General features: G+C 55.5%; 2 protein-coding genes across 2 annotated transcripts; one reads left to right on the forward strand and one right to left on the reverse strand.

Annotated features, from left to right (window-relative positions):
- Positions 1 to 716: 716 nt before the first annotated feature.
- PPP1R15A (protein phosphatase 1 regulatory subunit 15A) lies at positions 717 to 4,216 on the forward strand. The gene is made up of 3 exons (XM_028091621.2): positions 717 to 941; positions 1,632 to 3,354; positions 3,785 to 4,216. The coding sequence occupies exons 2-3, from the start codon at positions 1,636 to 1,638 to the stop codon at positions 4,043 to 4,045; spliced, it is 1,980 nt and encodes a 659-aa protein (XP_027947422.2). The 5' UTR covers positions 717 to 941; positions 1,632 to 1,635; the 3' UTR covers positions 4,046 to 4,216.
- A 1,239-nt stretch (positions 4,217 to 5,455) lies between these two features.
- Positions 5,456 to 12,751, reverse strand: TULP2 (TUB like protein 2). The gene is given in 13 exon segments (XM_088027201.1): positions 5,456 to 5,621; positions 5,913 to 6,084; positions 6,328 to 6,426; positions 6,512 to 6,536; positions 6,538 to 6,624; positions 7,144 to 7,256; positions 8,309 to 8,407; positions 8,409 to 8,621; positions 9,291 to 9,412; positions 10,983 to 11,108; positions 11,671 to 11,797; positions 12,209 to 12,260; positions 12,720 to 12,751. Coding segments are annotated over 13 exon segments (1,401 nt in total). The 3' UTR covers positions 5,456 to 5,487.
- Between the last annotated feature and the right edge of the window lie 341 nt (positions 12,752 to 13,092).

The raw sequence follows: 13,092 nt of genomic DNA on the forward strand, positions 1-13,092 counted from the left end.
GACCCCGGGATCATGACCTGAGCCAAGGCAGATGCTCAACCAACTAAGCCACCCAGGTGCCCCTGTGTATGAGCTTTTGTATGAGTTTGAAGTGGGTGAAATCCAGGTATGGAGCTTTGTGCTTGAGACCAGGAAGGAGTCTGAGTTTTTGGTTTCGAGTCCACTCACCCAATATTTGTTGAGCACCTACTATATCCCGGGCACTGAGGAAAAAAAGCAGTGAGCAAAGCCAAGTGCCTGCCTTCAGGGTGCTTACATTCTTGTTCTCGCCTCAATCTAGACTCTGCTGCGACCACCTCCGGCAAGTGACTTCATTCCCAAGCCTCAAGTTTCTCATCTGTGAACATGGACTGTGAAAAAACAATGCTCTCCCCCACCAGGAAGGAAGCGGACCGGCTGTGACGACAGGAGGCTCTAGCCTGGGTCCTGCTGATTAAGTCGGGGTTGGGAAGCCGGTTTGCCCCCCACCAAGAGTCGTTGGGAGAGCGCCCGGGCGGCTGAAGCCGTGCACGCGTTTGATTGACAAGCTCGCGTGTTTCGGGGCGTGGTCGCGCTCGGAAACGCCGCCGTGTAGTCACAAAACCCCCGGAATCTCCGCGAGAATTCCGACCTTACTTTCCCTTCCCCCCGCCCTTGACGCCTTGGTTTCGAAACCCCGCCTCCCCTCGTGATGTTATCACGCGCGGGCGCGTAGGCCTATAAAAGCCTTGCGGGCCGACCCTGTTCCCTGCCTTGCTGTGGATCACTCACGCCGACGAGAAGAAACCCGCATCCCTTCGCCGCGACGGTGCTTGCAGCAGCAGCTGATACCCCGAGCCCCCGAGCCCGGCACCGGAGGGCGAGATGAACGCGCTGGCCTCCCGAGCCGTCCAGATCTGCGATCGCTGGTGGCAACCCGAGCCGGCGCTCTTGCCCCCCGGGTGACGCGCAGCCCCTAGTCGGTGAGTGAGGGGTCCGAACGCCTGGGCCCCCCAGCAGCTTGGGGGCCGGGGACCAGACTCCTGGTCAGTGAGGAGGGAGTTTGCCCTTCTGGGTACCGAGACAGGAGGGTTTGAGGCCGAGACCCCTGGGTCCTGAGGAACGAGGGTCTGGGAGCCCGGACTCCTGTGTCTGGGGAGAGGTGGGACCAGGGCGCACTCCAGGGCCCGGACTTGGGAAGGAGAAGAAATTCGGAGCCTGAGCCTGGCGAGAGGAGGGTTCTGGAAGCCAGACTCATGGATCCCCAGTGGAATGGATGGAACCCCCCGGGGGTCGCGACTTTTGGGTCTCAGGGGTAGGAGGGTGATGAGGGCCTGATTTGTGGATCCTCAGGAAGATGAGAGAAACAGGAGCTAGGACTTTGTCCCCAAGGGAAGCAAGTAGAGGACCTGTATTCTCAATTCTGGGGGCTTCTGGGTCTGAGAGAAGAGACTGGGGGCTCAGACTCCTGGGTATTGAGAGGAGAGAGGTGGGAACCACACTGTGCCTCTGCTGGAGATGGGAGTGGCAGGGATCAGCAAGGGACGTGGGGCAGGGACTCTCTCGTTGCTGTTTGTGTTACTATTTCCGTTGCTATGACTCACAATCATCCCTTGATGCTCTCCCTTACTTGGCTTCTAAACTCTATTTCCTTTTGTTTATTTCCAACCCAGACAGATGGCACCAGGCCAAGTGCCCCATCAGCCTGCCCCCTGGAGGGATAGCTACCCCTTTTTCCTCCTGTCCCCGCTGATGGGCCTTCTCAGCAGGGCCTGGAGCCACCTGAGCGGCCCAGGACCTCCAGAACCCTGGCTGTTGGGAGCAGTAACCGGAACTGATCAGGGAGAAGCTGGCCTGGGGGGAGAAGCTAAGACATTTCCGGCCACTTGGCATGCCCCCTGGGGCGGGCACTTTCAAGGGGGGATCGGAGACAGTGGAGCAGCTGAGGAGGATGAAGTGTTCTGGGAGGCCTGCCATGACCTAAAAGCCAGCAGTTCTCCTCTTGAAGCCTGGGAGCTTTCAGGGGATGATGAAGAGTATGGTGGGGAACAAGCAACCAGTGTCCCTAAAGAGCAGGGAAGTGAATTTATAGATGGCCAGCCTGCTTCCTTGTCCCCCAGCCTTCTGTTAAGAGCCCTGCAAGAACCTCCTGGAGAGGAGAAATCTGAGGAAGGAGGAGCTGCTGAAGATGAAGTGGTCACGTTCTTCTCTTTTCCTCCATCACGCTCACCAGGGGAGGAGGAGGAGGAGGAGGAGGAGGAGGCGGGAGAAGCTATAAACAAAGAAGCTGCCAGAAGCCCTACTGCCCCTTTATCTCCAGGATCCAAGCCCAAAGCTTGGGTGTACTGTGCTGGGGAGGAAGAGGATCAAGCCACAGAGGAAAAAAGAACAGAGAATAAAGAAGTCATAAAGAACTCCGTTTCCCCCTCATTTTCAGACTTTCACCCCAGGGCCTGGGAGTGTTGCTCAGGAGAGGAATCTGAGGAGGAGGAAGATGAATTCAGTGATTGGGGAGCAGCTGAGGAGGAGGGAGAAGCTGAGGGTCCCTCTTCCATCCCCTCCACAAGTGCCCTCGTGAGGGCCTGGGTGTATCGACCGGGAGAGGACACAGAGGAAGAAGATGAATTCAGTGATTGGGGAGCAGCTGAGGAGGAGGCAGAAGCTGAGGGTCCCTCTTCCGTCCCCTCCACAAGTGCCCTCGTGAGGGCCTGGGTGTATCGACCGGGAGAGGACACAGAGGAAGAAGATGAGTTCAGTGATTGGGGAGCAGCTGAGGAGGAGGGAGAAGCTGAGGGTCCCTCTTCCGTCCCCTCCACAAGTGCCCTCGTGAGGGCCTGGGTGTATCGACCGGGAGAGGACACAGAGGAAGAAGAGGAGGACAGTGATTGGGGAGCAGCTGAGGAGGAGGGAGAAGCTGAGGGTCCCTCTTCCGTCCCCTCCACAAGTGCCCTCGTGAGGGCCTGGGTGTATCGACCGGGAGAGGACACAGAGGAAGAAGAGGAGGACAGTGATTGGGGAGCAGCTGAGGAGGAGGGAGAAGCTGAGGCCACAGATACCTTTTTAAGGGCCTGGGTGTATAGGCCAGGAGAGGACACAGAGCCGGAAGAGGATTCAGAAGCAGCTAACTCTGAGCCAAGTCCCTCCCTTCAGGCTCAGAGCACCCTCCACCGGGGCTGGACATATCGGCCTGGAGAGGACACAGAGGGAGGGGAAGTTGCTGAGGCGTGGGGAGAAGCTGAGCCCTGCCCCTTCCGAGTGGCCATCTATTTACCTGGGGAGAAGCCACCACCTCCCTGGGTTCGTCCTCGGCTGCCCCTCCGACTGCAGAGGCGACTCAAGCCCACAGAAACCCCCACCCGGCATCCAGACCCTGAGACTCCCCTAAAGGCCAGAAAGGTGGGTACTGAGGACTCAATTTCTTGAGGCTTAGGGAGGATTTGGAACTCCTGGGCCTGGGGAGTGGGGCGGGCGGGGGGAGCGGAAGGGCTGGATGGCCCAACTTCTGGGTCCCCCGTGTGTTGCAGAGGGTTGCATGTGAACTCCGTTGGGAGGGCTGTGTTCACTGTAATGCAAGCCTTTGCAAGAGGCTGGGGCCCCGTGGGAAGGGGGGTGCAGCTGTGGCTCAGATCAGCACCGGGAAACAGTCTCTACCTGCAGTGAGTCATGTGGAGGATGCCGTGGGCCAGTGACTAGCAGGTGACTCAGACAACAAGCATTTTTGCGTCACTCATTTTTGTTTTGGTTCTCTCTCCCCCCCCCCCCCCCCCCCCCCCCCCCGCCTACTGTGGACACGTGTGTCTTGCATCTGTGCTGCTCCCGTCTCCAGGTACACTTCTCTGAGAAGGTCTCTGTCCATCTCCTGGCTGTCTGGGCAGGACCGGCCCAGGCCGCCCGCCGGGGACCCTGGGAGCAGCTGGCCCGGGATCGCAGTCGCTTCGCCCGGCGGATTGCCCAGGCCCAGGAGCAGCTGGGCCCCTGTCTCACCCCTGCCGCCCGGGCTAGGGCCTGGGCCCGCTGTGGGAACCCTCCCCCTCCTCTGGCCGCCACACCTGCTCCTCCCCAGATCTCACCATTGTCCTCCATCTAGGCCACACCCTTGAGCCATGTTGGGGCATCTCCCTCCACTCTTGTGTCCCCGTCTCTTGCCTGGACCTCAGTGGGAGGCGTGGCTAAGATCATGGAGTTTCCTGTTTCTGTTAGCTATTTATTTTGAGGGGGTTGTTATATATAAGAAATAAAACCTGCTGATTTGTAGCAAGCCATGTCACCATCACTGTGTGTATCTGAACTGACAATAATCCACTACCCCTGGGATAAAGGCGAGTACCTCAATAGAGGACAAACTGTATTTCCCATCATCCCTCAAATTTGCCTCTTCTTGTCCTGAGGCTTCTTTTGAACTAAGGGCTGGTGGGTCTTGTAGTTTTTCTCTGGCATCGGCCTCAATTTTATTAAACTTGGGACGATTATCTCCCCAAAGGGGCTGGGAGCTGGACTCACTGATCACTAAAAAAGGGTTCGATTCCAGTTTTCTGTGCCTCCCTGGAATATACTCATCCTCCTGCTGGCCTTTAAATGGTGAGTTGCTCAAGGCTTTCAGTGACCCAATTTCACCTTTTTAAAGCCCTGTTCCATAGACTGTTTTCTTACCTATAAAATGTGGCTAACAATAGCACATGCCTTATAGGATCGAAAGGCCCCAAAAGAGTTCGTATTTATTTATTTGCCTTTTTAATTTTTTTTAAGATTTCATTTTTAAGTAATCCCTACACCCAGCAAGGGGCTTGAACTCACAACCTTGAAATCAAGATCCCACCATCCACCGACTGAGCCAGCCAAGCATCCCAAATCCATATTTAAAACAATGCTTGCCAAATAACAAATGTTAAATAAGCGTAGCTAGTATTGTAATTATTCTCACTCTCACCCATGCATGTCTTGAATTACCCATCCAAGTTTACCTCTCCAACTCAGAAGTCTTTTCTGACCCCATGAGATCTATCCAGCAGCTGAAAGCAGAGTGCCTCAAACATCCTGCCCCGTGTGGAGCCTCTGACCCTGCCCCTCTCCAGTGGTTCCCCAGTCTCCTGCCACACTATCCTTTCATTTTCCCAAACGGATCAAGCCCCTTTTCACCTTAAGACCTTTGTATGAGCTGTGCCTACTGCCTGATGTTCCCACCCCTGACCCCTCTGGCCCTGGTTTCTCGTGATTCTTCAGATGTGGTGTGGAAATCACTTTTTTAGGGATACCTTGATCTGACCCAGCTGACCTGGGCCTCCGCGTGCTTTTCTCCTTCCTCGCAGAGGCGCATTTTAATTTTTTGTTGTTTAAGACCCATCTCCCATGACTGAGTCCTGCGAAAGCAGGTGCTGCTGAAAGCCCTACTCCCCTGGAGCACAGGACTGGGCACCCAGGCAGAGTATGATGGGTTGGTTACGAGTAAGGTGGTGCAAAAGAAGGCATGCGGGGGCCCTTTCTCCAAATGAGCAGGCACAGAAGCTGGTGAGGGCATGGTATTTCACTGGATTACTCGCAGGCCAGCGTGCCATCGAAACTGGACAAGCAGATGGCAAAGGCTTGGAGCGGGCAAAGCGGGAAGCGGAAATCCATGGTGAACGTTTCTGGGGCCACGCGGCCGAACTGGAGCACCAGGTAGTCCGCTGAGGCGGAAGTCCGGAACTAAGTAAGCCCTAGCCCCACTCCTCAACTCCCTTCCGCGGGCCTCTGAGCTTTGAGTACTACCACTTCTCAGAGGCTGTGCGGCGCTCCCACTACGCCCAGAAACCCTGAGGGCCATTAAACTACAGTTCCCAATAGGCTTTGCAACAGCGTGGAATCAGCCCTCCCTAGAAAAACGCTCAAGTGCTGACGGGAGAAGTAGTTCTCGTCCACTCTTGCGCCCCCCCCCCCCCCCCCCCCCGGCCCAGGTAAAGCGGTTCCTAGGAGCTCACGGTCATCCGGCTGCACGATTTGGAAGTTCTTGACCGAGGCCCGAGTGACTCGACCATGAAAATTGAGTACGTAGGCGCCGCTCTCGTCGTTCCACGACGGGGGTTTGTTTTGCAGCAGGACCAGCCCCTGGCTGGCCGCCCGTTGGAGGCGACTCAGTAGCGACTCCTGTTCCTATAAGATAGAGTAGGGGGTTCATTGGTGGTTAACCAACCACCAATGAACGTTTTTCCTCCGGATGCAGAATTTTGCTTCCCTAATCTCTCCTCCTTGAGAAACATGAAAGTCTGACAAAGTCCTGGCTTCACATATGACCACCTGCAAGCCATGGGCCCCCTTCTCCCTTAGGACCTAGGGCAGGTCCCTCAGACCTTCCTCCCCCACTGATCCAGAGATTCTCAACCTTAGCCAACTCACGTTTTGAGGCTGGACGCTGATTCTCCAGTTCTCGGAATCGATTCTTGGAATGATCACAGCCATTTTCCGGGGCCCTCGGAATCCCAAGACGTTGGTCTCCTGGGGGTATTATGCTCCAGTTGACTTGGCTCTTTCTCCCTCCCCACCGTCCTGCTTCATTCTCTCTTGTCTCCCAGACACTCACATAACACACAGCCCCCAGCTCCTCTGATGCGAGCGGTCTCGGGGAGGAAATTCTTCCTTTCAGGATTCACCCCGTTGTCAAAGATGGTGAACTTGGTGCCCGAGACATTAGATCTGCTCCAGGAGGGGAGTGGTCCGAGTAAAAATAATGACTGTTTTTGCTGTACATTAAGTGCTTTCCCAGGTCATGTCGTCAACTCTTCCCATTAACACTCTAGCTGGGACCTAAGTTCCGTGTTCCATGCATCGACGGTCCCAGCCCCCTCTGTTTCTCTGATGAGCCACGACTTTTAGTCCCCTGCCTTTTAGGAACCTTATTCCTGCTAAGATGCAAGAATGCATACATCACAGCCCTCTCCCATGCGAACTTAGGAGTCCCACCCTCTTGCCTCTCAAGGAGTCAAATGTCTTAAATGTCAACCTCTGCTCCAAAGCCCTTAGTTCGCTTACTCCCACCCACCCTGGGGCTACCACCTGAAGATATACACAGTCCATCAATCCGTAAGACAAGAGGTCCGAGAGCAGGCAGAACTTGTGCTCCGCGGCCTGCTTGCCCCCTTCTCTCCCACCCGTCCCGGCGCCCCCGAGGCCTCCTGCCACCTATTTCTCACACCCATCAAGGGCTCTGCCCACCTGACTTTGCCCACAAAGTTGTCCCCATCCCGAGACAGGTCTGTGGGGTCCAGGGAAACGAGGTAATTCGAGGTTTTGCTCCTTTTCCTCTTGAGCCAAGCCAGGAGGAAGCGCTGTGGGTAGGAAGAACGGCTCATCAAAAACAGTTTCTGATATCTGGCTAGGGTTAGGGGCCCCAGACAAGGAAACACCGTGTCCCCACGGCAGAGGAGAGGGTAATGGAGCATAAAGCATCCTGAGACTTGCTGCGAGATGCGGTTCTCACTGAAGGAAATCATCAGCTGGGTCTTGAAGGGGAGCTTCACATCTTAATATCTCCCCCCGCCTCCATTCCTTCCACCGTTGGGTCCTGGGTCAGGGCTGAGCCCAGGCAGCGGTGAGTCTAACTGAGGCTAGGGAAGAGCCTCACCTGGAACATTGCAGCGGGACTTTGGTAGGGATTTCATCCGACAAAAACAGGTCTAGCACTACTGAGTAGGGGGAAAGCCTCCTTTTGGGAGAGTGCCTTGAAGAGAAGCCTCCACACCGAGGGGGGAACTAGCCAGATTGAGAGGGGCGTGATTTGGCTCTAGACTAGACAATCCACGAGGGGAGGAGTTGGTTCCTAGGGGGCGGGACTTATCCGAGGATTGGGTAGGGGCCTGATACATTAGAAGGCTCAGTGAGAGGCCGAACTTGGACAAACACAACGGGGACAACACCTCGAGAGGGTGTCTAAGGGGTGAGGTTTTGGACCCTGAGACAGCGTGGCCTGACTTTGAGAAAGGTGGGCCCAAACTCAAGAGTGGACGAGGCTTAGTTACGGGCTTGGTTAGGGCCTATGCTACTGCTAAAGTAGCCTAGTTCCGTGAAGGGCAGGGTTTGGCGTTGGAGTTCACAAGTCCTAGCTCAATGTCATCATCGAGCAAGACCTGGATTCGTCAAAGTCTCCACCTCGCTCAGAAAGGGGCGGGACCTGGGGCGCCTGGGTGGCTCGGTGGTTGAGCGTCTGCCTTCGGCTCAGGTTGTGATCCCAGGTTCCTGCCTCTCCCACTCCCCCTGCTTGTGTTCCCTCTCTCGCTGTGTCTCTCTCTGTCAAATAAATAAATAAAATCTTTAAAAAAAAAGGGGGGACGGGACTTGCCCCTGGGAGGTGGGGCTTGCTCGAGAGGCAGCCAGACTGCACCTTCCGGCCGTAGGCCGCCTCCAGGCGGAGATAGTAGAAGGGGAACATGCCCTCGTCTACGCCGCGCTTGTCGCGGCTGATGCGGCACTGCACCGTGCGGGCCGCGCAGCGCCGGCCGCAGCACACAAGCTTCCACGTCCTCTCCCAGCCGAGGGCCTGGCGCACGGGGAGGCGAGCGGGGCGAGCTCCCCACATCGCTGCTGCCCGCGCCGACCTCGCCTTCCGGGGTCTCGGACACCTCCTCTTCGGCTGCGGGCGGGGAATTCCTCACTGTAGACTCCGACTCCTCTTTCTTCTCTTCCAAGTCTTCGCCCTAGCCCACGCGCCAAACTCAATTTGAGGGATGTTGAGACCCGCCTCCACCACAGGCTTACCAACTATTGATTGGCCATGACAGCTCAGGGTTACGCCCTCTCTCAACCATGTTTTCTGCCGATTGGTCAAACGTCTCGGTCACGTGCTGATTGGCCAGTACCTTCAAGGGGCCCACGCAGCCAAGCCCTCATCATCTGTTCATTGGTCACCACGAAGAGCTGCCCTCTGAAGCCACGCCCACCTCATCTATCGGTTAGAGAATCTCTTTGCAGGAAAGCACTGTCCATTCAGCTGAAAGCAGTGTTGTTTCCGTCTAGATAACATATAATATGGCCCAGATCTCCCCATTTATCATACTATTTATTTTACTTTCATTAAACACCTGCGAGGGCCAACTGTTGGCCCTTCCCCATCACTGTTTCACCCTCTCCAAAGCTCTCTGCCTTTCGGTTGGCTGGATTTTAATGTATGTGCTTACATCGATTTGAACCCTCTAGATTGACTTCATAAATGGTACACACACAGAGACAGGGATGGCCCAATCATAACGGGTTCCACTCACCAGTAAAAAGGGCCTCTGATTGGACTGCAGAGTTTTAGACCCACCCTCTCTGGAGTCCGAAGCTAGCCCTCCTCCTATATCCTGATTGGCTGTGCCACCTCCCACCTTGTTGGAGGCTAAGTCTCCACGACCCAGGTCACCGTCCATGCTAGGGTTTGGTTCTGGACTGGGTGCCTCATATTCATCTCCAACATCTTGGGATTCACTCTCTTCCTCCACACTGGCCCCTACGGGGTGGAAAGAGCCAGAAGAAAACTGGCTCAGGACACCTGGGTCCCAGGAGCTTGGGACCTGCTCACCAGTGCTAGCTGGTAAAGGCCAGATATCCTGGGTTTCTGGCCTCTCCTTATTACTCATCACACTCATTTGCCAGATCCTCCTCCTCCCCCATGTGCACGGGTGTCTACACTGGCTGAGAAGTCTCTGACTGCCCTGGGTCTAAGGACAGGGTGGGGTTAGAGTCCTCCCTTTACCTGGTCCCAAAGAGCGCATCAGAGAGATTGGGAACTAAAATGGGAGGGAGGAATGGGGTTTGGGGTGATAATTAAGAGTCCTGTTATTGAATCGTTGGTCATGTCATGAGAATAGAAGGAACTGTCATACAATATTAAGAAATAACAAGTAACGATGCTACAACATAGATGAACATTAAAAACATGATAAGCAAAAGAAGCCAATCACGAAAGATCAAATACTATATTATTCTATTTAAATGAAATGTCCAAACTGAGGGGGGATGGGGTAACTGGGTGATGGGCATTAAGGAGGGCATGTGATGTGATGAGCACTGGGTGTTATAGGCAACTGATGAGTTATTGAACTCTACATCTGAAACTAATGATGTACTATATGTCGGCTCATTCAACTTAAATAAAAAATAAATAAACAGGGCGCCTGGGTGGCTCAGTTGGTTGGGCGACCGCCTTCGGCTCAGGTCATGATCCTGGAGTCCCGGGATCGGGTCCCACGTCGGGCTTCCTGCTCAGCGGGGAGTCTGCTTCTCCCCCGGACCCTCTTCCCTCTCGTGCTTTCTATCTCTCATTCTCTCTCTCTCAAATAAATAAATAAAATCTTTAAAAATAAATAAATAAATAAACAAATGAAATGTCCAGAATAGGCAAATTTAAAGAGACAGTACATTAGTGGTTGCCTAGGGCTGGGAGAAATGAGGTGTGGGGGGCGGGGGGGGTCACTGCTAAAAGGTACAGGGTTTCCCTCGGGATGATAATGTTCTAAAATTGATTGTGGTGATGATTGCTCATCTCTCTAAATATACTAAAAACCATGGAACTGTAAACTTTAAATGAGTGAATTGTATGGTATGTCAAATATATTTCAATAAAATTGTTACCAAAAAAGGGAGGAGGATCTGCCACATGGACCAGGGACCAGATTCTACCCAATGTCCCCGAAATTACCAGGTCGTTGGCGGGCTGGCCAACCCCTGCGTCGAGTCCCCAGAGGCTCTCTATAAGGAGGTGGTGAAGCAAGAACATCCTCCACGGAGACTTCCTCCAACTCCGGATCGGAACTGTCTGGTAGCCAGGATAAGGGAGAGGGACTAGAGACCGGGATTTTGGGGGGTGGGGAGGCGGGGAAGGGGCCTGGAGATTCAAATTCCTGAGTGTTGGAGAAGGAGTAGTTTCAGGATCTGGACTCCTTGGTGTGAGGGATGACAGGGCCCGTGGGGGGCCTGGACTCCTGAGTTTTTGGAGAGCAAGGATTGAGGTTCCAGACTCCTGGATTCTGGTGGGAGTGCAGTTCTAGGGTATAGGCGGCCCAAGGACTCGAGATTACCTCCTTCTGTCAGCGATGCCAGTGGGCTGCCATCTCCACCGCAGCTGACGATGCCCAGGGCACTGTGGGCCCCAGAGCGCAGATGTGCCTCTGGCACGTTCTCCTGGAGGAAAGGGCTCCCAAGGCCTGGGAGAAGGTGCAGCGAAGCCCATTAACTCGATGTACAAATTCCAGTCCTCTGCGAAGATCCGCTCCCTCACTGACTCCCAGACACCATCCCTGAGTAACCGCCCAAACCCGGGAGACCCATTCAGAACGCAAAGTCCATCCTAAGGCTCAAGCAAGCACAGACTTGCAGCTAAACTGTTGCGAACTCTGTGCCTACACAATCCCACACACGGCTCTCGGTCTCTCCGGGGACCTGTCTCTAAATTATCCCGGCCTCGCCCTCCGCCCCCCCCCCCCCCCCCCGGGCCCGGGCTTTGTTAATTTCAGCCCTCACTCTACCGAAATTGCGTCCCTGCCTTTTCCAGGGCCGCCCCGCCAACCTCCCCCAGGCTCCGCCCCAGAGCTCTAGGAAGCCCAATCACGGGATTCTCTCGCGCCCCACCCCCTAGTCGGACCAGGCTCCACCCCCGCGCTCTCCCTGCTCCGCCCCTGAGCTCTGCCAGGTCCCGCTCCCGGGTCCCCAAGGGCCCTGCGCTGGGCTCTCCTTGGGCGCCTGCCCCACACCAGAACTTTTCCTGACCGCTGTCACCCGCGAGGCGCTCCTCCCGCCTCCATGGTCGCCGGGGCCGCAGGGAAGCGTCGGGATTGGCCTGAACCATGAGGGGCTCTTGGCGCTTCCGCCGCTGCTTCTTCTCAAAGAGCCGCCGCTGCGGGAGAGGAAAAGGGGGGTGTGGGGGCCAGGAACCGGACGGGAAGACAGGGGTGAAGGAGGGCCTGGGGCAGGGGGAGGCGTTTATGGGAGGGAGTCCGGGAGTCCAGGCTCTCAGTCCCTCAGCTCCTCCCTTCCTCGGATCCAGGAGTCCTGGCACCCTGTCCCCTCCTCTCCCAGGACCTAGCAGTCCTGCCCTCCAGAAGCCTTAGAAACTTTGCATTCTCATCATCAAGATTTGCTTCCTCAGGATCCCCAATTCCTATTTTCTCATTTCCCAATTGCAGACTTGAGGCTTGGAGAGAGCCAAGGAGGGACAGGAGTCCCAGAGCAAATCCTGGGGGTGGTGCTCCTGGAAGCTCTGGAAGACTGAAGGGGGGGTGTGTGGCAGGACTCCCTGGCATAGTACCTGCTGTTCCAGCTTCTGCAGCCTCATGGCGGCGAGCTCAAACCCCAGCGCCCTGAGAGAGGTGCAGGCTCATGGTGACAGCAAGCAGGGCACCCCCGCTGCCCAAGAGCCCCTCCTTTCCTTCTTTCTTCCTGCCCAACTTAGGGTTCTGAGCACTTGTGAGGTCACAGAAGGAGCAGAACCTGAGCCTGCTCCACCGGTTCTGAAGCTCTTTTTCCCCAGCACTGGCCTGTCTAGAATCCAGGAGTCAGAAATCCCAGGCCCCTACTGTCCCAGGATTCAGGAGTCCAGGCCCCCAGCCCCTCCTCTTTCAGACCCATGAGTCCTCATGTGTAGCTCCCTCCCTTCAGGACCCAGAAGTCCAGGCCCCCGCTCCTTACCACTAGGCTAATGGTGCTGAACCTGCAAACATGGTCATAAAGCCAGAATGGAGTGAGGGTGGGCATAATCAAACTTTAGGTTCCCCCTGCACCCCCATTTTCATCCCTGCGCATCCCCTTTCCCCACTCACTCTTTCTTCCATGTGTCATTCTCCTGAGACATTCTGGAGAAGCAAGAATGAGGAGTCAGGACACAGACCAGTGGACCCAGGCAGCCCGAATTCCAGCACCTATTTGGTCAGGGACCCAGCAGCCTGTTTCCAGCTTTCATGACTTTGAGGGGCCCAGGAATCCAGTTCCCTCTTCCCCCAAATAGTTAACTCTCCTTTATGCACGCATGGGAACTTAGGACTCTGGGCGCCAAACACTCGACCCCCATTGACCCCCCCCATCTCCAGCACCCACCTGCCCAGGGTTCCTGGCAACTCCTCTCCTGGTGCCTGCAAAGGTTTTTCACAGTCACGCCTCAGTACCTTGCCTCTCTGGCCAATTTCTAAACATACC

Source organism: Eumetopias jubatus, unplaced genomic scaffold (assembly GCF_037043125.1).
Source record: "Eumetopias jubatus isolate StellerSeaLion01/CBP00866 unplaced genomic scaffold, mEumJub1_p1.0 scaffold_10, whole genome shotgun sequence".
Classification (NCBI taxonomy): Eukaryota; Metazoa; Chordata; class Mammalia; order Carnivora; family Otariidae; genus Eumetopias; species Eumetopias jubatus.

Coding starts and splice junctions, on each gene's coding strand:
- PPP1R15A (XM_028091621.2), top strand. CDS start 1,636: ATGGCACCAGGCCAAGTGCCCCATCAGCCTGCCCCCTGGAGGGATAGC. Junction 3,355..3,784: donor CTCCCCTAAAGGCCAGAAAG/GTGGGTACTGAG, acceptor TCCCGTCTCCAG/GTACACTTCTCTGAGAAGGT.